The following is a 26215-nucleotide window of genomic DNA, read 5'->3' as shown; positions in this document are numbered from 1 at the left end:
AAAGTAAACAACAAGCCAGATACACTTGTAGAAATATTTTAAAATGTGTTTTATATATATTTTTAAAAATCTTTATTTAGAACATTTATACTAATTTAAAGATTAAAATATAATTTTAAATCTAAAATATTTTAAGCATTCATTTTAAAATATAAGTTTAAAAATAGTTATCAGTAAAATACAATGTAAAAAATTTAGTTATGAGTGTATGAGACGCCCACTACTTGGATTGCAAACACTTGTTTTTTTTTGTCTGACTGTCTGGCTTCAGTGGGTCACCCTTTCTCATTTTATAAAGGGAAGGGATAACGGGGATGTTCACCCTTGAAGTGAAGTAAACTTACAAGAATATTCCATTGTTTTTCTCGTTTTACCACCTTTGATTAAAAAGCCAGCAAAATGGGAATCAGTCAGTCAAATAAAACTAAAAATGAATACAGGAAAAGATTGACTTTTCAACGGTTTAGAGTTTGAGGAAGTGGGGGTATACACTAAGCCGACATTCCATCCCGCCGTGTTTACACAGTGACTGTTGACAATAAGCCTAAATGCCACATTGACACATATCTTTCTGCTTATTTCTACACACAACAAAATTTGTTACGTCAAATCGATCAATGTAACTCAAAAAATAGTTTTGTAATCATCAAAAATAGTCCATTGAGAGAATTAATCAAAAAAAAAAACGACAATCAAAAATTCTCATAATACCCTTGCAGAGGGTATTATAATTTCAGTCAAAAGTTTGCAACGCAGTGAAGGAGACATTTCCGACCCTATAAAATATATATATTCTTGATCAGCATTCCTAGGAGAGTCGATCTAGCCATGTCCGTCCGTCTGTCCGTCCGTCCGTTTCTACGCAAACTAGTCCCTCAGTTTTAAAGCTTGAAACTTTCCCAAAAGTTGTCTTTCTATTGCAGGTAGTATATAAGTCGGAACGAGCCGGATCGGGCGACCATATCATATGGCTCCCATAGGAATAATCGGAAATAAATAAATTCAAAAAAATTATAACTTTGTTGTTTTAAATTTTTTTGTTGTTCTTAGGGATTTTGTAATATTTAAATATTATGGAATTACGGTTTTAATTAAATTAAATTCATACAACAATATCATATAGCTGCCATAGAAACGATGGCCAAATGCAGCGCAAAAGGGACATAGCTTTATTGTTTTTAGTAATATAGGAATATAAATCGAAATGTAGTCGTTTTGTAATAACTGCAAGGGTATATAAACTTCAGCTTGCCGAAGTTTGCTTCCTTTCTTGTTTTTTGTTTAATTTGCTCAGCTTGAGAATAAATTTTAAAGAACGGAAGCTCTTAAATTGCGTATAGAAGTAATACTTTTATAACATTTGAGAAAAAAAACGATCTTAATTCAGGAGCAAATAATATTAATTTAAAAAAAACACATTAACTTTATATTCTTACTTTCGAACTTAAATATTAAAATTAATTAAAGCGACTGCTTCGGTTTTGTTTAAGTCGATTTTAAATTCAGTAATATCTAGAAAATCAAAATAAATAATCATTAATCTTAATTCTTCTGGCAATGTATGTTAAGAACATGACGTTGTGCGAATAAATTGTCGTTTTTCTTCGATTGCAGTTTCAATAGCCGGCATACTGCGGACAAACGGGAAATTGTCTGCTGCGACGTCTGAGTATTTAGTTGAGTTTTTTCGTAAAGTTGTCTGGCTTTTGCTGGTTGCCTTGGGACGGATGTTGGTTGTGACAGGCGGAATTCCGAAGAGTTTGGGCGTAAGCGTGGGCAGAGGTTTAGTAATAGCAGTAGTTATGGGCGGCAGCTGGCAAGCAACTCGTTTATTAAGTGGGTGACTCTATTCAATAAATACTAAATCAAAATCCGATTCCCCTATATAAAAATCCTTGCTTAATTGGCACGCAAATTGACAGCTCCTCCCTCCCACTTTGTTAGTCCATTTGTATGTTTTAAACTCATTGGCGTGCCAGAAGGCAATTCAAAATGCCATAACAATCAGTTGGCAATTAAACGGCGCCTTTCCCAAAACCTCCACCTCCTTGCTCCCCAAGTGCCAATGGGCGTGGTAATTCAAAATCTGCTCAATGATGTGGACGATCGGCAATTACTAATCAAAACCACCACAGCAAGTGCATGAAAAAACAGTTGCGTTTAATACGGTGGATATACCATATACATATCAATTGTCTGGGGGTGTCCACTTGAGAAAGCTAGGTTTCAAAGAGGAAAACTAGATGACTGCCCAGTGTTGGAGTGGATGAATTGGATAATCTAGAGGCAGGGAATCACTCAACTCAGACTGAGACTCAGGCGGAAACCAGACTGAGACTCCGGCTGAGAGTCATGAATGAACGAAGGTGGGCTAACAGACAATATCTGCACTAGCCGAAAGAAAGGCAGATTTGAAAAATTAAATCAAAAATGAAACCAAAAATTAACTAAAAAGTAAAAAACCATAAAAAAATATATATATTTTCAATGAACAACAACATATAATATAATAACATTTACATATGCTGACCAACATGTTCAGCATATGTTAATGTTATTATATTATATGTTGTTGTTCATCATGAATTATAGTTAATTTTTTAAAAGTGGAGAATTAAAAAATGACTTAATTATAAAAAATTTATAATTATAAAGAAAATTTATTTTGTAATGTTTATCCGGAAAAAAATATCTTCCTTACAGAAAGTATTAAATGACAAATTTAAGCTATTCCCTTTAAGATCACCATTGTCTATTTGATACCATTATTGAACGCAATTAACTTTTGTTTTTTGTTGATACAAATTGTTAATGCCAAACCAACTTTTTATTTTTTAGTCTGAACTTATTTTTCTTGGTGTGTTACCTTTTTGGTGTCTGTGTGATATTTTTTTTTAAGAAGCGAAAAAAGGCCAACTTGGTCGCATTAAGCCTACGCCAAAAATCCGATACTTATTTATGGACAGAGGCTTAGTCACATTTTCGACCTGACTCACTGTGATGATCGAATACTAGTGATTACTACTCACACCTGCATAGCTTTTCCGCTGAAAGCGAAACAGCTGTTTTCGATAGCTGCTTTTCAGATCCGATCGGCTTACTTATATTTTGTAGCAGTACAAAACTCCACTTTCCATTTTTATAACGCGTTTATCTAAAAGCTATGGTAATTTCAAGTAATGCATCTCAGCTGTTCGGGGAACTCTCTTAGCATTCACTCTTGAGTGGATAAATCGAAATACATTCGACTCTCTCTCCTCTAATATATTGCATCTTACATTTTTATGGATTCTTCTACTATTTTTACACATAATATTTTATTTTTGTCCGCTGTTTGGTTTGTTTATGGCAAGTTGAAAAGTTCTTTCAACTGCAGTTTCCAAATTTGTTTACAAGTGCGTGTCGATCTAAGGTCTCCCTCTAGTTCCACGACTTTTTCTTTGCGGCTTGGTTTATAAACCACAAAAAAGACGAGAGCCAAATTAGGGCTTTTTGTTTATTAACGGCTATGACCATTAGCGGCTTATATTATTTTCTTTTTATTCTCTCTTCTCGGCGAGCCCACATGTTTAAGCGGCTTCCTCTGGCCCGCATAAAAAATAGCCAACGCACTGACCAAATATGAGGAATTTCTTTATATTTCGCATACACTGAAAGAAATTAAAAAAATATATATCCTTTACAAAAAGTAACACAAAACAAACAGACTTTTACTTGATGCATTTAATTTATGTAGTGCCTTTTAATTATAGTACTTTCCAATATCCAATTTTGCCATTTGGAAAATAAAATTAAAGTTATTGAAAATTTGTTGAAATCAAAAATTAAATAAAAAAAATCAACCAACAATAATGTAGTTTAATGATGTAAATTGACTGGAAAATAACGTAATAATCATAATTATTTTTTTTCTCAGTGCACTTACTCATACTCAAAGGCAATTTTGGGCATTAATGTGGTGGCTTAAGCTGCGAAGAGCGCTTAAAGAGCGGCATTCGCTCTGCTCTCCTGGTTTACAGGTAGATTCTACCAAGGTGATCACAAATTATGGTCAGATGTTCTCTTGCTCAGTTGTTCTGCGCTAACTGACTTGGTTAGTTTTTTCTAGATCAAAGATCAATAGTTTCCTAACTCTTTTGCTGAATAAGTAATTTGATGCCTTTCTCTGTTATTTTAATTTTTGTATCTTTGGGTGTTCTTTTGCTCTTTTTTCTGGCAACTTGTCTTGGTTTCAATCAACTGGGAAAAGGGATGAACTAAGCGGAAAAGAAATGAACTGGTGAACAACTGAACAAGCGAAAGAGCAAAGCTGAAGAAGTTTAATCACTCAATTCAAACTAAGCAACTGATCTCCAGAATTGAGCACTGTTTACTCTGCACAACCACGCAGTCAGTTGGGCGAATACACCTGCTCCGCTCACTTACACTCTGTCGCCCCCGCTCACTCTCTGAGCTCTCTTCGCTCTTGTATCTTCTCTCTCGGCTCTTGTATCTCAACTTTTGTTTCTCAGCACCCAAGTGAGTTCGCTTAACTCAACGGCGCTCAGTCAAATTTGGACCGCGATTCCGAGCGGTTGGGCGTTTCTCTGCTAGAACTTCGTACTCTTACCAGTGACTGTGTGTGTGCGTGCGTTGCGGGCATATATATGTGTGTGGTGTGGAAACAACAATTTGTTAACGCATACACTCACTAAAAAAGTGAGAAAAACCTAAAACAAAGTGCAAAAATTAATATTAATTCCCTAAAATTCAACATTCAAATCTTACATAAAAATTCCGCGTTTATCTTTAGTGCAAAATTGTTGTTGAAGCCACAACGACGCCAAAACAGTATAATAATAAATAAATGATTAAATTGAGTGACTGAACGAATGACCGACGTTGCTATCGTCCTAAATAAACTAAACCGATAAATGATCATACTTGAAAACCAAAAACTCAGATCTTTAATATTCCCGAAAAACCAGCAGCTGTGTTGCATTTTTTAAATATTTGCCTGTCGCAAACAAGAAATTTTCAATATCTCCCAACTTCGTTTTAGTTGTGCGTTGTTGTTTTTGCCATTTTTTTTTATTGTTCATGTTGTTGTCTGTCGTCTGCTAGCTTTTCATTCAATAACCAGTTTTTGTCAGATTTTTTCTTTAGATTTTGGTGAGCTTGAATTGCTCTTTAGGGGCGATCTGGTCTCGGATTTGTGATCGTTGCACACGCACTAAAATCCACAAAGTCGCACTGTAGTCTGTATTTCATTTGGGTTTTTCTTTATAAAGACAAATTAGTCATGCCAAACGCAGGCACAGCTCACTACACCCAGAAAAAAACCAGGTGAAAGGTGAAATTATAAATTTTTCTTAGTGATAAAATAGTAGTGATTAGTTTAATCATAAATTTGCTATTTTTGTTACGCAGGTAGTTTTAAGTTATGATAAAATCAAAATTTCTATTAACAAAGAAAATTGGTAAAGTTTCAAAATTGTGATAAGAGAAAAGTGAATTATTTTTATATAGAACCAAAAAGTGGTGCAATACATTCAGTAAAATTTTAAATAAATGTATCATATTATTCATTTTTAAACAATTTCTTTTTGTTTAGGAATTAAAAATTAAATTTTTAAATTTAAGTCAAATCTTTTAAAACACAAATACGTTAAAACCAGTTAAACTTAAAATTTTAAAATTAATTAATAATGTTTCTGTATGTGTACACTCCATTCTCCCTCCGTCTCTTTTATGCGATCTCTCTTTTATTTTACCTGAAGTTCTGAACATACAGTTTTCTTGACATGCCAGGAATACTTAATTCCGGCTCTCCTGATTACATTTGGCTTAGAAAAGTAAGAGAAAATGCAGAAATCGCATAACTGTGCCACAAAGTGTCAGGTGAGGCGAAGAAGGAGGAAAAAGGGGGAAGAAAGAGAGAGGCTAAAATCCAAGTTCAGACAGTCGCAGTGGGGAAATACTTTCCGTGTACTTATTTGTGTGAGATTTTACATGTGAATGGAAAAAATGCATAAAAAACAAGAAGCCAGCAAATAACAACAATAAAACCGTAACGATAAGAAACAAACAAAATATGAGTGAAAATTGTTAAAAGGCACTTGCAGCAAAACGAAAGATGCAAATAGCAAAAAATACACAAAATAGTGATGACGATGAGAAATAAATAAAATCGTTAAAAAACCAATGGACCAAAACTGAAACCTAAACCAAAATTAAAGCAAAAGTTCACAAAAAACCAAGAAAAATGTTTGTTTGTCATTTAGCTTCTTTACGCTCAGCGTTGGCATACAAAAATGAATACTTAAAGCATACAATGCAAACAAATTGAAAAAAGAGAGGGTTAGCTGAAGTTTAAATACCCTAGCACGTTTTGCGAAGATCGATTCTTTATAGCTTACCAATCCAGGATATTGGTATACCGATTTTAATAATTCCTTAAATAACAATGTTTTCATTTTTTAATTCTTTATTATAAAAAACGACGAAAGTTTAAAAGTTTATTACGATCGTTTCTAGAATTTTATCGTTAGGATCAAATTTAAAAAAATTAGGCATAATAAAACATTTAGAAAGCTTTAATGCAGGGCAAAAATTGAAATAGCCTTTTGTAACTACACCTACTTTAAATAAAAAATGAGTTGAGAGAGCAAAAAAGAAATTTGTCCGTCCATATCTACATACGCCTATGGGTATATATAATTGTATTCGTATCTAATCAGAGCGACAACTCGTCTCCTGGGCGCGTCGCTGGTTGCGTTACTAGTCGTTTATTTATTGTGCTTACGGGTCCGATCCAGAAATACAGCTCCAACTTGACCTCGTAAATTGAATGAAATCACCCACAAAAAAAGTAACTCCAAAATCGGGCAGATTTTTTTGTTTAGTTTTGCAAATGAAAGTACACGAAAAAATTGGATCGCATTTTTGTCATTGTCAAGATTGCAAAAATGGAGGAAGAAATGTGGACAAGAAATGAAATGATTTAAGTGTACGGTTTTATTTGAGCATTGTGTGTGCAGCTGCGTCTGATTTCAGTTTCAATTTATCTTTATAAATTTCAATTTGGCTGCTGGGTAAAAGTGAAACGATCGGGATCGCGCCCTTTCCCCATTGTATCTCAGTATCCGTATCTGTAGCCGTATCTGATGGATACATGGCGTCGCCAGTTCGTTCGCCCCTGGCGACAAATGCATCATGTACACTAGTGTAACTGCTAGATACATTTCGCGCAGCACGTTTTTCATTTGGACCAGGGCCAATTGGCACAAAATGCCGGCAAAGCGCAAAAACAAAAAGTAAGATTCTCAGATACAGAGAAACGCAACACAGAAAAAAATGCTTGGAAAATTATTATTGGGTCTACCATATATATGAGTGATCCCAAAAACAATTAGGATCAAAGAAATTAAACTCTCATAAAGTATGAAAAAAAACTTTCAAGAACAAGTTTTTTTTGGAAAAAAAATATTAGTTTAAAATATAAATTTTTTTATGTGTGATGGCTAACTTCCCCACCGAGAACTTTTACTTAAATGTAGTTTAGTGCTTAGTACTTTTCTTTTTGGTATCTCACTAATTGCAACTCATTTGCAATTGCTGATTCTGATGATTTCACGTTCAAGTACGCGAATCGCGGCGCCTCAGTCTGAATCATCGCAGCTTAAGTTATTCAAATATATTTAAATTTGCCAGCACCAACTTCAGGTTCAGCCAACGGAGAGCAAAAACAAAATAAAAATCGCAAAGTGCCATCGCAAAACAAACATAAACTCCAAAACGTGCTAAGAATCGAAAAAAAATTAACGAGTTTTCGGCGAAAGTTGAGTGTGTCCGAAGAGTTTTAAGTGTATCTGAGTCTTTTAATGTGCCACCCGCAAGATGACATCGCATTCCTACTATAAAGACCGTTTGGGCTTTGATCCCAATGAGCAGCAGCCCGGAAGCAGCAGCTCGATGAAGCGAAGCAGCTCGCGACAGACGACGCACCACCACCAGAGCTACCACCATGCCACCACCAGTAGCGGTCAGTCGCCGGCAAGAGTTTCCGTTTCTCCGGGTGGTGCTGGAGTGGGACCATCTGGCAAAAATGGATCTCTGGAGTACCAGCAGGTTCAGCGGGAGCAGCGAGATCGGGACGTGTACAGCAATAATACCAGTCATCAACACCATCAACAGCACCACCATCGCCACTCGGCGGGCAGTGGATCCTCGCCGCTCTATGAGACCAGCAGTCCAGCTGCACCCAAAAAGGCCAAGCAGTCATCCACCCAGGCACAGCCTCAAGGTGGCTACGAGGATGCCCTTACCCAGTTCAAAGGTACCATGTCCATTTGGGATCATTTTATAGAAGATTGGGATATAATGCGTAAGTGGGAAATAGGATTTCAATTCCTTCGTGGCATGTGTTGTTCCAGTTCTATGATGTTTCCTCTTTTTAAAACCAACCAAGATTTATTAATTGCCCCAGCGGAAATCATTTGCATTTCAAGTTTGCTTCGTTTATAGCTTGTTTGTATGAATTTTAATTATGAATCCGTCGCGGGTTCATATATATTTCTAAGCTTAACTAATCTGAAAACATGTTTTCCAACGTCCACATATGACGGAAGCCAAGCTTGTGAGCAAATTATATGGGGTCAAGGTAAAAACCCTCCTTAAGTGATATCTCAGGGCTCACAGAAGTTTTAAGCAAATATTCAGTGTTCCTGACTGGTTCAAAGATTTTGGTCGGAATTTACAAAAAAAACCGGAGGAATGTGGAATACAATTGCGGTCAAAATAATAGTAGTGGCACAAGGAAAATATCAATAACGATTCTTTAATGATAAAAGAGGTGAAGAATAAATAAGTTTATATTATGCAGAGCTAAGACAATAAAATGACTTAATTTTATGGCAGTGAATTTCATATCTTTGATGGTTTTTTAAGTGTTATAAATATTTTACCAATTCCGACAATCACCAAATATAAAGTGGTGACACTTCTTGGTCAAATACAAACAAATTCTCAGACCGTTGGTCGCACCTTTCTTGGCACATCAAATGCTGATCAAATAAAAGGGTGCCAAATTGACCTTGAGTTAAATAGGGGTTTAAAATAGGGATCGGATAAGTATTGGTCATTCCTACACCCCAAAACCTCAGAATTCCAAGTATTTCCTAGTGAAGTCATTTGTATACGTTTTAGAAAGCCTGACACATATTTTCAGGCGCTAGCTAGTGATTTTGGTTAACTGACAGATTAGAAAAATAAATATTTTGAATTCCATTTGAAGTGCATTTTTATACACATGCTTATAATATAGTGTGAGCTCATAATTTATATCGGGCAAAGGCGTAAATTTCTTATCGTTGATTGCAAATGGTCAAAACACAAAGCAAACGACCTTCATAAAAAATAACAACAAATAGAAAGTGGCATTTCATTAACCCGCAATGTACTTTATTAAAAATAAAAATTATTTAATTAACTTAAAATAATAATAAATAAATAAATAGAAATACATAGATATTTTTTTTTGTACAAAAATTGGAATACTTCTACGTAATTTTTTTTAGTTTACCGAAATCTAAATGTGTTATTAAACGTCTCTCTAAGGTTAAGTGTGCTAATCAATGACAATGACTAAATACTAAAATAAACATTAACAAATAACAAATAAGCTCCTCCAAACTCTTCTACAACAACTTAACGAACGTTTAATCGTTGAAAACAAATTCAACTTAGAACGTGACATCATCACGCGCTCTTCAAAATACCGCATACAGACACATTTTCAGATAGTGCTACCCTGTATCTGTATTTGTGCCGGCGGAACCCGTACACATTTGCACAATCATTATTTGTTTGAATATTTATGAACTCTTTGTGTGTTGTTCTTGGCTTAGAGGAAGATAAAAATAAGCCCGATTACGAATCGGCTTGTGATGCATGCAATCGTGCAGAAAGATTTGTGCAAAAATTCGGGTCCCTTAATGAATGAGAGAGTTCTTGAGAGTTGGATCCTAAGCTTGAATGAAAAATTGCTAGCGGATGAGTCAGCAGCCATTGGAACAAGTTCACGGTCTTTTCGTTTCTCCATTTCCTACTCTCTCTGTGTTAACTTTTCTGTAGAGAGAGGTGAGGTATTGACGGTTTATAAGTTCTATTAAATCAGGGATGTGTGCTCAGACAATTCCGACTTTGGATCGGTTCAGGGCTCGAACCTTAATTACGATAGAATTACGGGTTACAAACCGGGTTTTTAACATGATAGTTCTGCGTTCGTGTTTATATAGTTTTTGATTTTAATTATTAAGTTCAGTTAACTTAGTAACTGTTTAATGGTTGTACATTTAATGTTACATGTTTTATAAAATTCATTTATATTTTTTTATATTTTTAAAGACATAAACTGCTCCGGAGTTATTGTCAGCCAAGTTCTATGAAATACTAATCAAAGATAACTGACAGTAAGAACACGGTCCGATGTAATAAATCCTTTATGTTATATCTTTGCGCCCAAGATTTCTATTCGCCTAACAAATATGTGAGCTCCAGGTGTAGTTTACTGTATTTGGACTTTAAACTCACCAGATCAAATTTATCATTTATCGTTGAGGAGAATAAATGATTCATTATGTATTTGACAAAAAGTTTTGGCCTGACTCTTCTACAAATTGTTTATCAATAAACATGGGTCTTATGTTGATTATTCAACTAGGTTAATAGTTGATTTTCGGCTCGTTAGACAAATTGTCGCCTGAACAGATTCAGTATATATTTATTATCAGTGGCGTAGGCAGCCGTAAATAAGCTTTCAGTAATACATATCCAAGGGCTTCGTTACTAAAATGTTACTGAGTTAAAGAGAATATGTAATGTTTCTATCTACATGACTTATTCTCTTTATTTAAAATGGTTGGGATCGCTTCACTTTAACTATTCTCGTTCTCTTCGAAACTTTATACTTTATCTTTTAGCGCTTTTGTTTTGCTTTGTAGCTTCTGCTTTGTTGTTCGTTATATGACTTGGTTATTTTCTGTTCTACTACTTTTATTGCTCAATGCACTTGAATTTATCGGGCTTATCAGTCGATTTAATTCTTTTACAATTGACTCGACACGTTGCTTCGTTGACGTTAAATTTTCTATAGGGTTTGATTTTGTAATGTATCTGGCAGAACGTTTTTTTGTTTTTTGCTGATTAGATGTGATAAAAAAGAGTGGTTAACTTCAATTAGTGCCTAGTCTTGACCCTGCATGGAGTTATCAGTCAAAAACCCAAGTTTACTAATTGCCTCAATAACGTTTAACAACTTGCAAATGCTTAATTTTTGTGCCGAAAGTTTAGCCAACATGACCATTAGCCTTTCTGTAAACGAGTTATTCCCGCAAAGAAACACACACACGTCATTCGTCAGACCAACAAATCAAAGCTGAAGTTAGCTAGCTTCAGCCCTCGCACTTCTTATCGGTTTTTTTTTTTATCAGGCCAAACATTGACTAAAGTTTACCGAGGCCCTGAACCGCAATACATATAGGGTAAATAAAAGGGGTAAATGGGGAAATCACACACCCACAGTTCAAACTCTAATAAAACCTTAATTAGCAACAGTTGGAATATTTTCCCTAAAAAGTGAATTAAAGCTCTACGAAAATTATTCTATTTCCCTACTTAAGTTATCGTTAAGATAAGTTCCCCTACTTAAAATATCGAAAATAAATCAAAATAAATATTGTTCTATGCCATAAATTAATAACTTTAAATGTGGGCGTTAAAAATTTGAGCACTTTACATAAGTAAAAAATTCCCTAGTCAGCAATGACTCCATTTAAGATGGGTCTTCTTTCGGCACAAACTTTTTAAGCATTGCACGATTTTCAACTACTAATCAAATTCAGGTTTATCAAGAAAAACTAATATGCGATTTTTTTTTAATAACTCCTCTGTTTAGACGAACGCGATGCCATTCAAAAGAAGACTTTCACAAAATGGGTTAACAAACATCTAAAAAAGGTGAGTAGATGAGCGCTAAAGCTTATAAGGAGTGCCCTCAAACACAAAACACTTTTAAATTGTTCCTATTTTTTCCTCACGCAGCATTGGAAGTATGCTAAGGTATTCCCCAGTAATCATTAAAAATATGTAACTTTTTATGAACTTCAAAACTGATTTTCCTACGATTTTCAGACCTATACTATGCTTCATGTTTGTGTAACCACAAATGGCATACCCTGTTGTTCTCAGTCTGTAAGTCGAGTATTAAAGGCTTACCCAAATTTAAAGCTTAATATTTCTATTTAAAAAGGAGACTGTTGTAATTTTATTTAGTTTGTATAACTCTGCAAATAAAATTTAATTTTGGACAATCAATTTTTATTAATTTTGCTTTCTTTAGTTTTTATTGCGCTGCTTATCCAACATGTTCAGTTTACCTTGCAGTTTGTTTTGCTGTTCAGTCCCAGCAATTTCGAGTGGTTTTGTTTGCATGTATTTTTCTTTGGGCCACTCTCTAATTTATTTAAATTCACCTTTTCTTGTATTTTCCAACCGCCTCCCTCACCTGCAGGCGAATCGTCGTGTGGTGGACTTGTTCGAAGATCTGCGCGATGGTCACAATTTACTTTCACTCCTGGAGGTGCTATCTGGCGAACACCTGGTATGTTTTGTTCAATTGATTTCTTAGCAGTTTTGTCACGCTCTCGCCAACGTTTTTCACTCGTGTTCTTTTTTTTAGCCACGCGAGAAGGGTAAAATGCGTTTCCATATGCTGCAGAATGCACAAATGGCTCTCGACTTTCTGCGTTACAAGAAAATCAAATTGGTCAACATACGCGCGGAAGATATTGTGGATGGCAATCCCAAGCTGACCCTGGGCCTGATCTGGACCATTATATTGCACTTCCAGGTGAGTTGTTGGACAAATATATATATTTTCATTGATTGAGCAATTGGAGCAAAACTGTGGGCGCTGCTTTGGTGGGCAGTGATTCAAAGTCAGCGAGACAGCTCCGCCCACGTACCACTCTTGCGACTGAAGGTGACCCCCGGTCTAGAGTTTGTTTTCATCTGGGCGTTTGAATCGATTCATTGAGCCGAATTGGCAGCGAGCAGCCTACACAACAACCCAGCCACAGTCTTGACACGCTACAAGCAACGCGCGATCTACCTAAAACTATTTTTGGCGAACGCGGCCCTCCCTTTTAAGGCAACCCGATTGCCTTCTCTTTGCCATCGCTGCTGACTGACACACATAACAATGCTGCTGCTGCTACAGTTTCTCGTCAACAGCAAGGCCGTGAGTAGGCTTTAAAGCCGGGGGTAGGGGGAGTGGTTTCGGCCACCTACACAACAACTGGCGGCGACAAGGCAAGCCAGAGAAACGCAGCGTTGTGATGCAGTTTAAAACAAAGCAATATAATACAGAAAAATAAGTTACAACACTCATTCAATAACTGCATAAAAAATCTCTAAAAAATAAATTCATTGTTTATTGCTTTCGATAAAGACGGATAAAGTTTATCTTTATTAAAGTAGAGATGTTTGGTAAAATATATTTTCAAATTCATATATGAGGCACATCAGAATGAATAAATTCAAAATAATTTTTAGAATTTTTTTTGAGTTTGTTTTGAAATATTACGAATTCTTATTACAGATTTATACATAAATATAAACAATATATTACTTATCCTATTAATGTAAAGTAGTCATATTTTGTTTATATTAATGTATGACTTTTTAAATAATCTTTAATAGGAATTCGTAATATTTAAAAAAACCAAAGTTTTTATTTTTTTACACTGACACATCGTCGCAATGCATTTCCGCAGTATGTGTGTCAACTGGCTGCAGTACAAATCTTGTATATTTCGTAACTTGCTACGAACGCAGATGCATTTTCAAGTCGTCGCTGGATGTCGATGAGGCTGCGGATTGACTTTGACTTGATCGATGGCGCGCATAAATGCTCCATGATGCTGTCAGTTCAGCGACTATGAGGCAACAGCAACTAGCAACGGCAGCAGCCGCAGCCGCAGCAGAAACATTAACGACAGCAGCAACACGCAACTGAGCCTGCCAAATGGCGCTTATTCAATTGAGGCGAACGAATTGCAAATCACTTGACAATGTGAAACTTAACCGCTTAACCGTCATTTACTGTTTTCTGTCTTATTCATTATTTTTTGCCTGCCTGCCGCCAAGGATTTATGTATATTGCCACTGCCGTTGCGGGTGTCTGATGTCATCCAATCTTGCTTTGAAAAAATATGCAAATTCACACTGATCGACTTAAAAGGATATTTCTTGTTTTGCATACCAAATTATTTGCCTTACAGCGTTCTCAGTCTAATTTAATTTGTAGTTATCCAAATCTTAAGTCAAATCGCAATCGACATCTTGCAATTATGACATAATTTCTATTTCCATTTGGCTAACAAAGCGAAGCTGTTTTTTGTGTATAATTTATAATCGGCGTTTTATGGGTCAACGCTGAGAAAATATATTGTTAAAGGTGAACAAAATAATAATAAGCAGCGGAGCAATTTTCTAAACAGCAGCCGCTGGCAGTTTGTAACGCTGCTCAGCTTGTAATTAAGTTATTAATTGTGCAAGCGAATCGTTTTGATCTATGCACCACCCACAAAAACAGCAAAAATAAAGCAATCAATCGGAGACTTTACATGTACTTGAGACATAAAACCTGTTGAGCTTTATAGCATTTTCTAGTACTTTACACGTGGTTTCAATGATCCTCGTATATTTTAGTACTTATTTATGACAGCTTTTAGCTTAATTTGTACAGGTTTAGCACGCTCTAGTTAGTTAAAAGTTAAAATCATCTTCAATGATGATCTGCTAACAACGAAAATTAAATTTTAGAACTTCATCAACGGGTATCTAGATAAAAAAATTTGTTTTTCATAAAAAATACCAGTCCTGAATTTCGTTGATTCTGGGACTCCCAAACTATCTTGGGTTAATTCATTTGTATTCATATACCTAATACTTTATGTTATCCAGTTAACGTAAAACGTATTTACTGTTTCAGTATCGTTTAGTGAACCTCAAGCGTCAAATTGAAACCAATAACTTTTCGGCTGCCAGGTAATCGTCCTAAGGCGCTCACTTAAGTTAAGTTATAAATTGCTCCGAGCCTCAAGGCGACGGTGTGTGCCAAATCGCCGAGATCTGTGTCGAATTGTTCTGACAAACGTTTTCATTATGAGCATCTGATAATTTTCTTAGCAATTTGCCATTTTTCATTGCTCGTTAGTTGGGGAGGAGTGCGGATATGAATGCCAGGCGTTTGTTTTATAAAACTCCCAAGACCAATGCAAATGTTCAGAATAAAAAAATAACGTCTCGAAAGAAAGCTAAAAAACAAATGCCAGATATTAAAAAAAAAACCCAGACATTCTCACGTCATCTTTCGAACTTGAAAAGATTAATTTTTTTGGATATCTCTTTGTGACATTTGATTTATTATAATACGCCACGGTATGTGTTACAATAAAGTCAATGCCAGTTGGGGTACAGCAACAGTCAATAACGAGAATTACTAGGGAATAAATAAGGTGGAGTAAAGGTGTTTTTTTACAGCCCTGCCCATGACATCAGCAATCCTCGGTTCTTGACAATCGAAAGACTTAAACGCTGACAGCAAAAGCGAACTTTAGGACTAACTGGCTGAGAAGCATATCGAATGTCCAAAGTGGAGTGCTTACAAAACAACAACAACATATGCACTTATTCGTCTTAATTTATGATATTAATGACTGAAATTTTGAATAGCTTTGGTGTGTGGGTTCGATCTCAAAATCTATCTATAGTCATCGAAGATAAAAACAAAGAAATTTTTATTAACAAATCGATAGCTGGCTTATGGTCAAATAAGGCAACAATCTGTCTCTCCGCCTCTCTCTCTCTCTCTGATTATGTTTCGCCATCTCTTTCTGTTTGATATGCAAATTTCAAGAGCTGCCTAGAATAATTGTTGGCACTCAAGCCGCCTTTACCAGTGTAAGCGTGTTTCTAATGACTTGTTATTAATATGAATACTCAACGCTGGATATATTTCAAGTGTGTAGATGGAATTACAAGCGACTTGGGTAAATCACTTGAGCTAGCTGCCGATGTTGATGAGCCCACACGATAATAATCCTAGGAATGTTCGACGTATTTGGTGAAACACCTACACCTCACCACTTACCCACAAGATGCGTTCCGGGCTTAGGTTAATACCATAAAACAAAAATGTTTATACCGATACAACATAATTATAATATTAAATAACGTTCCATATCGATGCTGTATTAATAGGTTTTAGCTCAGTTTTTTTTTGCCATGATAGGATATTTATGGTTTATTATGTTTATGTGTAAAACTAACTTTGATCTATTGTAAAGATTGCATTTATATATTTTACATCTTGCCAATAAAAAGTATATATGGGCAAAATAATACGAATAACCAGTGAAATAATATTTAAAACTGATAAAATATTGTTTTATGATCATTATTAAAGTTTTTTCTATGTGTGAAAATTCCTGAGGGGGGTAAAAATTAGAAGAGGGGTCAAACAATATTAGCAGCTACTGATTCCGCTTTGTTTTTTCACCACAAACAACACATTTCAAGTGCAAAACACTGCTCAAATTACGAATAGTGGCAAAATAATGCCGCATTTACTTATTGGGTTGCATCATATCAGTATTAATAAGCACATTCCCAATACGTGTACTTAGCCGTAATACCACCCCACATCCAGCACCGGCTAATTAGATTTGAAATTCAGTTGCACAGTTTCAGAGACTCGCGATCCCTAGCTGTGGGGTCTACGTCTACCTGTGTTGACCATAGCTATTCGAGAATGTGTGTGAATCCAAAAACAACTGACAGCAGTTAAGAGTATTTATTACCCACACATAAATATGGCAAGCAAATATGCCGGTCCAACCAACAGCTGTAGTCGCAGTCACTGCCTTTTACTCCATATAGGGCATCGCCATCGGGGTTTAAGGCATGTAACATGATAATTAACCAATGTTGGCGGTGCCGGAGCGAGTGCTTGTATCGTGAACGCACACGAATGAAAGCTACTTCCGCACATATATTTATAAACCCACTTAAATCCGATGGACTTCCTAATTGCAAGATAATTGCAATACTTCTGAGTTATCATATTGGGCCGCTAATTTAAATTATTTGTTATTATTTAAAAAAATGTACGATTTTCTAGGTCTTCAAAAAATGTATACTTTGAATAGCACATACTCTTCCGCAAAAAGTTATAACTGTTATGTTATACTTTTATTTTATTATACTATACTATTAACTTTATACATTTTTGCAGGTATTAAGGGCTGTCAAAATGTTAGTATTTATTTTATTTCCTTTTACATTCTTACAACACAAATATATGAATACATTACGTTGTATTTCGGATATTAATCAAGGTTTAACGTATATATATCTTAAAAACTATATAACTACGTTTTTGCATTTTCGCATTTTCTTCAAGTGCTTTTTCCCCTGCCTTTTTTTTTTTTTTTTGTTTTTGCCATTTTTCCACTCTTTCCGGTTACCCTTTATCATCTGCTCTGAGGTAAACCTGTTAACATAATTGATCATTTATGTTTTTGCCGTGTTTTTAGGTCACTCTGCAATGAGTTGATCGTGATATGTTATGAGATTTAAATTCAAATTGCGAAGACCCAAAAATACCGTGGGGTCATAGCAAATCGCTGTTTTCGTCGTTCTTTTTACTATTTTCGGTTTGTTAAGTTTTTAATCAAATCTCATTGTCCACATTCCACTACCATTTTTGTTTCCTTTGTTCTTTTCCATCATCAACTTCCCCGTCTTGTTTGCATTATTACTCTTTGCCTTGGTATTCTTGTAGTTTTGAGTATCTGGGATGACGTATTCAGTACCCACCTTGGTTGGAGCTAAAGAACCACAGAACGAGTGGCGGCTACCACAACAAAATTACAAATGAGCGAGGGAACTTCTTAACTGGTAATTGTTCACCCCTGTGGGTATATAAAGTCTAAAATGAATGTATATGTGAAGTATAAAATAAACTTATCAACAGATTTGTATAAGTTTTAACAAAAGTGACACAATTAAGCTGCTGAAAACAATTTACTAGAGATATTTAAAGAAATTTGTTAAAGCTTACATTTATCGAACAATAGGTTATCTCACTTCATCCAATAATTTTTTGGAATTGAGAATTAAGCTTAACTCCTCTACTTCCCACAAAAAGTTTTCTATAAATCAATATAGATGGGAATTAAACCCCTGTAGGTTGTTTTAAAACATTAATTAATCAAGTAAGATTCCGAATTGGATATTTATTTTATAAAGAGACTATCATAAGGGCTAGTAAAAGGGTATTCCCAAAATAATATGGCTAGCTACTATCGGAATAATGGTCTTGTGAGAGTATTTTAAGCACAGCAGAATTAAAAATCTTTATTAAAAACTAACTTAAAAAACTATGGTAAATTAATTTATGTAACTTTAACTATTCGGATTAGACTGACAAGCTAAAAAGTTGGATTGTGCGATGGAATTTAAGGCTTTGTGAGGGTATTCCAGGCATCGTTGCCCTTGTTATTGTTGTTATTATTGCTGCTGCTGACTTCTAAATGCGTTGGCGTGTGCGTCGCTGCTAGCTTTGGCGTTAACGTTGTCATGGCAGCGGCAAAAACACAAGTGTTGGTTGCAAATACGTCATCAAAGGGGTCCAGATCGGCGGCAGAATCAGGTGGAACGGCGGCAGAGGCAGCAAAACCAGCAAGCCATAACGGGGATGGCAGAGACAGGGGCAGAGGCAGGGGCAGAAGCAGAGGGAGAGCCACCAACACAACCATACACGCACAGCTGTCAGCACGATCGCGACTCCATATACTCTATATTAAAAAGCCCGACTTCTGACGTCCAAGTTGACGGCAACGCCAACGCCAACGCAGGCAGCGCTCACCATGTACAAATTCCACTGTTTCAGTGCTTCTATTCTCGCCTGTAAATAAAAATACAAGGCAGCGCAGCGACGTTGACGCCGGCAGAGGCGTCAACACCTGGTCAGAGCCACACTTGAAGCGTTTTAACTTGGCCCGTTCGCTTTTAGTTGTTTTTGAGACGCCGCCGCACACATTTCACGATCCCTCTTTTTTAATATTCGCTAAAAATCGCATGCGTTCTAAACCAAAGGGAACGCGACATAAAAACTCTGGAAAATCTTTTTAAAAATAAGTGTGTACTTTTGAAAAGCCCCAAAACAGTGCCAAAGTCTTAGCTACCCAAAGTGATCAAATCAATTAATTTTACTTCGTATGATGTCAGAATCTAAATTCATGACCGCTCTGGTTTCTGATTTATTAAATGCCGCCAATTTCAATTGATTTCAATCTCTCGCAATTGAGTTCCATTTCAATTATTTTTTATGACGAGTTTATTACCAAAGAGCGGTTTGTTACAATTCATTCGTTTGTTTGCAAACAAAATGCCCCCCTAATGGAGTCAAGTAGCTGTAAAATGATGACGTACACCCCTTGCTGATCTCGCGGCCCCCCGGTTCCATCTCGTTTCAGTCTCGGTTTATTCGCCGCTGTTCCAGTTCGTAGTTTTGAAAAACACTGTTTTCTGAGTGTGTGTGCCTTGTATTTTATTTTGCAATTTTTAACGCTCTCTTCAAATGGTTTATTGTTTTTCTCGTTGTTTGGGGATGTCTTATTAATTGTTATAAAAAATCCCCGAAATTGTGATTCAGACTATTTATCGTAATTTGGTGTTTTAAAGATGGTTTTATTTTTGTTTTGTTTTCCTTTTGTTTTTCTTATCTTATTTGTTGATACTTCATTACTTACATTAATATTCAACACTTAATCTGAACAATAAAAGACTTTACCAAGAGATTTAGTATTATTATACCCTTGCAGAGGGTATTATAATTTTGTCTGTCTGTTTCAACGCGAACTACTCTCTCAGTTTTAAAGAAATCGAATTGAAACACACCCTTCGTTCCTTTGCACGCAGAATATAAGTCGGAACGGCCGGGATCGGTCGACTATATCCAATAGCTGACATATCGTTCAGTTGATCGGAAATGCCATAACTTTGGTGTTTTTAAAGTTAGGAAGTTGAAATTTTTTATGGGTTTTATTTTTGGCCAACCGATCCGATTTTGGATAATATAATTTACAGAATATTCTGCAAGGGTGTAGCCGAAGTTGATAGCTCCGCCCGAAGTTAGCTTTCCTTTCTTGTTTTTAGCTGTGTTTTTAGTTATACATATTTGTTCCCAAGTTCCCAAAACCAAATAAGAGAAGTCCTATAAATATCAAGAAAATTTTTTGATTATAATTTTTTGTCCACATATAATTATACAGAGGGATAAATAAAAGGAAGAAGGGATCGACCAAAAGAAAAGAAGGATACGAGTGATATAGCCAGCCGCGCCGGTCCGCGTCCGTCGTCGTCCGTCGCGTCTACGGAAAGTCTCTAGTTTTAAAGAACGAATTGAAACTCACACACCTTACGCAGTATATAAGTCGGAACGGCCGGGATGGACATACCAAGCGCCATATAAATTGATCGGAAATGCCATAACTCGCGTTGTTAGGTTAGGAAGTTGGGACTTCAGGGTTTATATTGGCCAATCAATCCGACGTACCAAATTCAAAGGATCGGCCGACATATCTTATAGCCCATATAACGATTGATCGGAAATGCCAAACTTGTGTTTGTAAAGTTAGGAAGTTGGGATTTTCTATGGGTTTATATTTGGCCAATCAATCCGACGTACCAAATTTATAAGGATCGGCCGACTATATCTTATAGCTGCCATATAACTGATTGATCGAAATGCCAAACTTGGTGTTTGTAAAGTTAGGAAGTTGGGATTTTCTATGGGTTTTATATTTGGCCAATCAATCAGACGTACCAAATTTCATAAGGATCGGCCGACTATATCTTATAGCTGCCATATAACTGATTGATCGGAAATGCCATAACTTTGGTGTTTGTTAAGTTAGGAAGTTGGGATTTTCTATGGGTTTTATTTTTGCCTAATCAATCCGACATATCAAATTTCATAAGGATCGGCCGACTATATTCTATAACTGCCATATAACTGAACGATTGAAATGCCATAACTTTGGTGTTTTTAAAGTTAGGAAGTTGGGATTTTTATGAGTATTAAGAATGCATTATGAATATTTTGAAATAATTTGCAGAATATTCTGCAGTATTTCAACTTCGGCTCCGCCCGAAGTTAGCTTTCCTTTCTTTTTTAAATTTGTAATTATTATTTTTGTCTTATGACTTTGAGATCCGAAAATTATTTTAATTCATGCTCCTTGTCGTTGAGCAATGCAAGTTGGCAAGCAACTTTGAAAATCATCCATTTTCAAAACATAAAACGGTAGCCAGCCAAAAAGCCCAAATAGGCAAAGACCAGTAGAGCTTTGCCACCTTTCAAAATACTCATTGAGAATGTCAAGCCATTGACGCCTCTGTGAGACGCCTCCACAGACACTTTTTTGAGCTGTTCGGGCCCCAGGTATTTTCTTATTTCTCTGTTTTTTGGCCTAATCACATAAAAACAACGCAGATCGTTTATAGTGTGCTTAAAACGCTGCAATTAGCATTTTGTGGGGATGTGAATGGTGATATGTGTATTTGTTGGTCACGGTGCTGCGCAGGCGTAAAACGCAGCAACAACCTCCAGTTAAAGTCAGAGCTCCATTACCAATGAAATATAAACATTTGTGTCGTGCTTTTTGGTGGGTGGGCGATCTTTTTGGACTGAACAGCTTTTTATTGATCTTCAGCCATTTATATTAATCTAGAGATTTCTTTTTCGCTTTTATTTCAATAAATAAAGTAATAATATTTGTATTATATAAATATTACCGGTTTACCCTCGCTCTGCACAATAGCAACCCTTAAGAGGTTAAGTTTTTTTTGAGGGTTTTCGTCATTTTTGCATATGTGGAAAACAAGCCGCTCTTTAGCTGTCATTTTAAGCCATCATCAATTAGATATCCGCGGAACACTGCAGAGAGGTGCAATTATAGTGGGCGTGACGACCTATTATTGGTACAAATACACATATTTAAGTCCCGAGATCTCGACGTTGCTACAGACAGACAGAAGGACAGAAATGGCTAGATCGACTAGATGATCCTGATGAAGAATAATCTATCAGTAAGGGGAAATAAAAAAATATTCTTTTATTTTGTCTTATTTTATTCCTAGTTATCTTTTCACACTGTTCCTCCGTCAATTTGTAACACTTGCGAATACTTTGCCCCTTACAAAATTAGAAAAGTTTATTTTGATTACATAAACCTTAAATATTTGCTCAAATTTGGTTTGTTTGTTTAAAATGTGAGTTGCGAAAGTTATATTGCCGTATAAATAAAATAATTTAATTTTTAATTTTAGCAATACTATTATATAATTGATCGTAAGGATATATCTTATTTATTATATTACTGTTCTTTAATTATTATTGCTTTTTAACCCTAAATATACCCTAAATACACCCCAAAATATTTTTGAGCTTTCGTAATGCAAAATAAATTCATATACATTATGTATTTTTTTTTACGAGTCATTATTCTAACTATATTAAACATTTTTGTCCGCCTGCGATAACATAATTGGTCAACTATAAGTTCTACAAATTAGTCAATTTTAAGCAATTTAAGATAACAAAACTTTAAACACGAAGCCCCAAAACTTCTTGCAATCTTTATTACGTAGTGGCCCTCTAAACAATCTGTCATCAATTTGAATGATGTATGTATATGGATAAATTACCCATAGACGTAGTTTTTCGGTTTACTTTCTATAGTAAAAATGTAAGCCCTAAAACAATAGATAAATATACTTGTACTCCCTGTTTCATTACCATACCGTTCCTCTCTCAATTTTTCTATGCAAAATAGCTTTGCGTGTTCCGAAACTAATGAATCTCTGCCTATGAATCAGCGGTAAGCATTAACTTTTTGCTGTGAATATGTTTTAAAAAAAACACGGGTGCAAAAGAAGCAACGAATAGCTCCAAGAGCAAGACAGACAGGCAGCTGAGATAATTATGTGTACCTACAACACAATAATAAATTTGCAACAACAATGGTGCTCCTCCACGTACCCCATACACCCTTACTTGTAAAACTTGACTCCAGCTCGGCTCTGTTCAGTTAATTTAACTCTGCTTCAGTTCACGGTGGGGTTTCTGAAAAAAGTCTAGGGCAATGCTACGGTAGAACCAGACATCCGGTGCCGGTTTGGGATTTGACTTTGGCTTTAGTTTTTTCTTAATTAAACTCAAATTGTGCGGATCGGCAAATAATTCTGCTTATTTTGAAAGTCACTCAGAATTACGAAAATCGGTGCAAAAGCAACGCGACAAAACGATTTTCTAACGAACCCAACAACGAAACGAAACGAAATAAAGTGAAACAAACGAAACCGTCGATAGCGCGGCGATAACTGCGATAGCAGTGCGTGTACTGCTATAACAGTCCGATTACTGCAACAACATGCACTCCAGCTCGCAATCGACGATGAAACGCACACAGCAACTGGTGCGGCAGACGAATGGCGACGCAGGCGATGTCCTGAGCAGCGGATCTGAGGTGGTCCACTTGTCGCGGGGTCCAGCGATAACCACCAATATCGATGACTCTAGCCTGCAGTATCGACATGAGACGAAGAGGGAGCGAACTGTGGAAGCGGTGATCACGGACTATCCTGGTATATCTCCCCTGGGAAGCGTTCCACACGATCGAACCAACTTCGAGCGAACTGTGACCTTCCAAGATCCCGCAGGCAACTCCCGTCGCATTTCGGAAAGTCGAGCCTTGGTCCCGAAAAGTGGAAGTGATTCATCCTCCGCCCATTATCAACAGGTGACGAGGAATAAACGCATCTCCACAGAGGTTCTGGGCTCCAGCGTGGAGAGCACTAAAACCTCGCAACGGGCACCGAATGGCCATCGACGTGTGACCACGCATATTGTCCGGAAAGTGACTACTTTAAGTCGGGCGGAGGAGAACGCTCAACCCGCCGAGGATCTGCTGCCCCCAGCTAAAATGATTCGGAGTTCGGAGCTGGAGTACCGCCGTGCTCTGCCACCGGCCATTGAGTCGTCCACTCAGCGCAGAGAGGTAAAAAGCGGACTTCGCAATGGGTACTACAGACCGCAGTCTTGCCTAATTTTTAGCTTTGGAAAACTGAAGTTTTGCTCCATTTCAAGATCTATCCAATTAATGACTTATTTTCTTAATATAACATAACCCTTACATACTTACTAATAATTCTTACGCCGCTCTCCCAAAGATCTCCGATATTGTTGTGGGCAAGGAGGACAACGTATCCGCTCGGGAGGCACTGCTGCGCTGGGCGCGTCGTTCGACTGCGCGGTATCCGGGCGTGCGTGTCAACGACTTCACGTCCTCGTGGCGGGATGGATTGGCCTTTTCGGCGTTGGTGCACCGCAACCGACCGGACTTGCTTGACTGGCGAAAGGCAAGGAACGATCGGCCGCGCGAGCGCCTTGAGACGGCCTTCCACATTGTGGAGAAGGAGTACGGAGTGACGCGACTGCTGGATCCCGAGGGTAAGTTAACCCCTTAATCCATACTCTGTGATGTTTCTAATGATCAATACTCGCTCCTAGATGTCGACACCAACGAGCCGGATGAAAAGTCCCTAATCACGTACATCTCATCGCTGTACGATGTTTTCCCGGAGCCACCCTCTATTCATCCACTATTCGACATGGAGTCACAACGTCGCGTCCATGAATACCGCGACCTGGCACAGCAGTTCATCTACTGGTGCCGCGAGAAGACTGCCTATCTGCAGGAGCGCTCCTTCCCGCCCACCCTCATAGAGATGAAGCGTCTACTAAGCGATTTGCAACGGTTTCGCACCGAGGAGGTGAGCGCCCGCAAGCGCGAGAAATCCAAACTTATCCAGATCTACAAGGAGCTTGAGCGCTATTTCGAAACGGTGGGTGAAGTGGATGTGGAGGCCGAACTGCGGCCGGATGCCATTGAAAAGGCCTGGTATCGCATGAACACGGCGCTCCAGGATCGAGAGGTCATTCTGCAGCAGGAGATCGAACGGTTGGAACGGCTACAGCGACTGGCCGACAAGGTGCAGCGCGAGATCAAGCATGTGGATCAGAAGCTGACCGATCTAGAGACGCGCATAAGCGAAGAGGGGCGGCGTATCGATCGACTGCATCCTGTGGACGCCAAGAGCATCGTCGAGGCACTCGAAACCGAGATCCGGCACCTGGAGGAGCCCATCCAAGACATGAACCAGGACTGCCACGTTCTCAACGAGGGACGATATCCCCATGTTAGCGAGCTGCACAAGAAGGTCAACAAACTGCACCAGCGCTGGGCTCAACTGCGCACCAATTTCCACACAAACCTGGTACAGAAGCTGTCCGGTTTGAAGTATCCCGTCCACGAGACCACGGTGACGCGTCAAACGCGCATGGTGGTCGAGTCCCGTCAGATCGACACGAATCCCCATTTCCGTGATCTGCAAGAGCACATTGAATGGTGCCAGAACAAGTTGGTAAGTACCGCGAGCTGAGATCCAATGTTGGGTTTCATTTAATTGTCTATTTTCTTTTTAGAAACAATTGCTTGCCGCTGACTATGGCAGTGACCTGCCATCAGTCAAGGAAGAACTGGATCGTCAACAGCACGAGCACAAAATTATCGACCAGTTCCACACAAAAATACTCAATGATGAACGCCAGCAGACCAAGTTCTCCGGCGACGAGCTGGCCCTCTACCAACAGCGTCTCAACCAGCTGCAAAAGGTTTACGCTGAGCTACTCAGCACCTCAACGAAACGTCTCTCCGATCTGGATTCACTGCAGCACTTCCTGGGACAGGCGTCGGCGGAACTGCAGTGGCTAAATGAGAAGGAACAGGTGGAAATCACACGTGACTGGGCGGACAAACAACTCGATCTTCCCTCCGTGCACAGATACTACGAGGTAAGTTATGACGGTCGCGGTTGAGATACTCTTAGAGCTAGTTTTATATATGTGTTGTGCTTCTATTTTACAAGCGTGCATTTGGTAATGGCGACGAGGTAAGATTCCGATTGGTTGATAAATACCAAAAGAAATTGTATATTACAAAAAAGAGCAACCAACCAAGTGCACTACTCGAATTCTTTTGAT

At 37.5% G+C, this 26215-nt stretch overlaps 1 protein-coding gene across 50 annotated transcripts in view; it reads left to right on the top strand.

Annotated features, from left to right (window-relative positions):
• The window catches only part of LOC108048432 (microtubule-actin cross-linking factor 1), a 71034-nt gene that overhangs the window by 5457 nt on the left and 39362 nt on the right, over positions 1-26215 (top strand). For 21 of the 50 annotated variants that reach the window (XR_001769486.2, XM_017129084.2, XM_017129070.2 and 18 more), the window contains exons 1-11: positions 4545-4698; positions 7693-8365; positions 11936-11997; positions 12082-12099; positions 12172-12231; positions 12551-12640; positions 12719-12889; positions 24343-24622; positions 24683-25596; positions 25658-26026; positions 26101-26124. Coding sequence is in view for 48 of the 50 variants with exons in the window: in XM_017129084.2 (XP_016984573.2) it covers positions 7879-8365; positions 11936-11997; positions 12082-12099; positions 12172-12231; positions 12551-12640; positions 12719-12889; positions 24343-24622; positions 24683-25596; positions 25658-26026; positions 26101-26124 (2475 nt within the window). In the remaining 2 variants the exon portion in view is untranslated. Of the gene's footprint in view, positions 1-4544; positions 4699-7692; positions 8366-11935; positions 11998-12081; positions 12100-12171; positions 12232-12550; positions 12641-12718; positions 12890-19132; positions 19246-23371; positions 24171-24342; positions 24623-24682; positions 25597-25657; positions 26027-26100; positions 26125-26215 lie in introns of those variants that run through there. The other 29 variants (XM_017129101.2, XM_017129072.2, XM_017129103.2 and 26 more) reach the window with 18 other exon arrangements.

Source organism: Drosophila rhopaloa, unplaced genomic scaffold, assembly GCF_018152115.1.
Source record: "Drosophila rhopaloa isolate 14029-0021.01 unplaced genomic scaffold, ASM1815211v1 contig_69, whole genome shotgun sequence".
In the NCBI taxonomy this organism is placed as follows: Eukaryota; Metazoa; Arthropoda; class Insecta; order Diptera; family Drosophilidae; genus Drosophila; species Drosophila rhopaloa.
The sequence above is the reverse complement of the archived record's forward strand: the minus strand, read 5'-3'. Positions and strand labels throughout refer to the sequence as shown.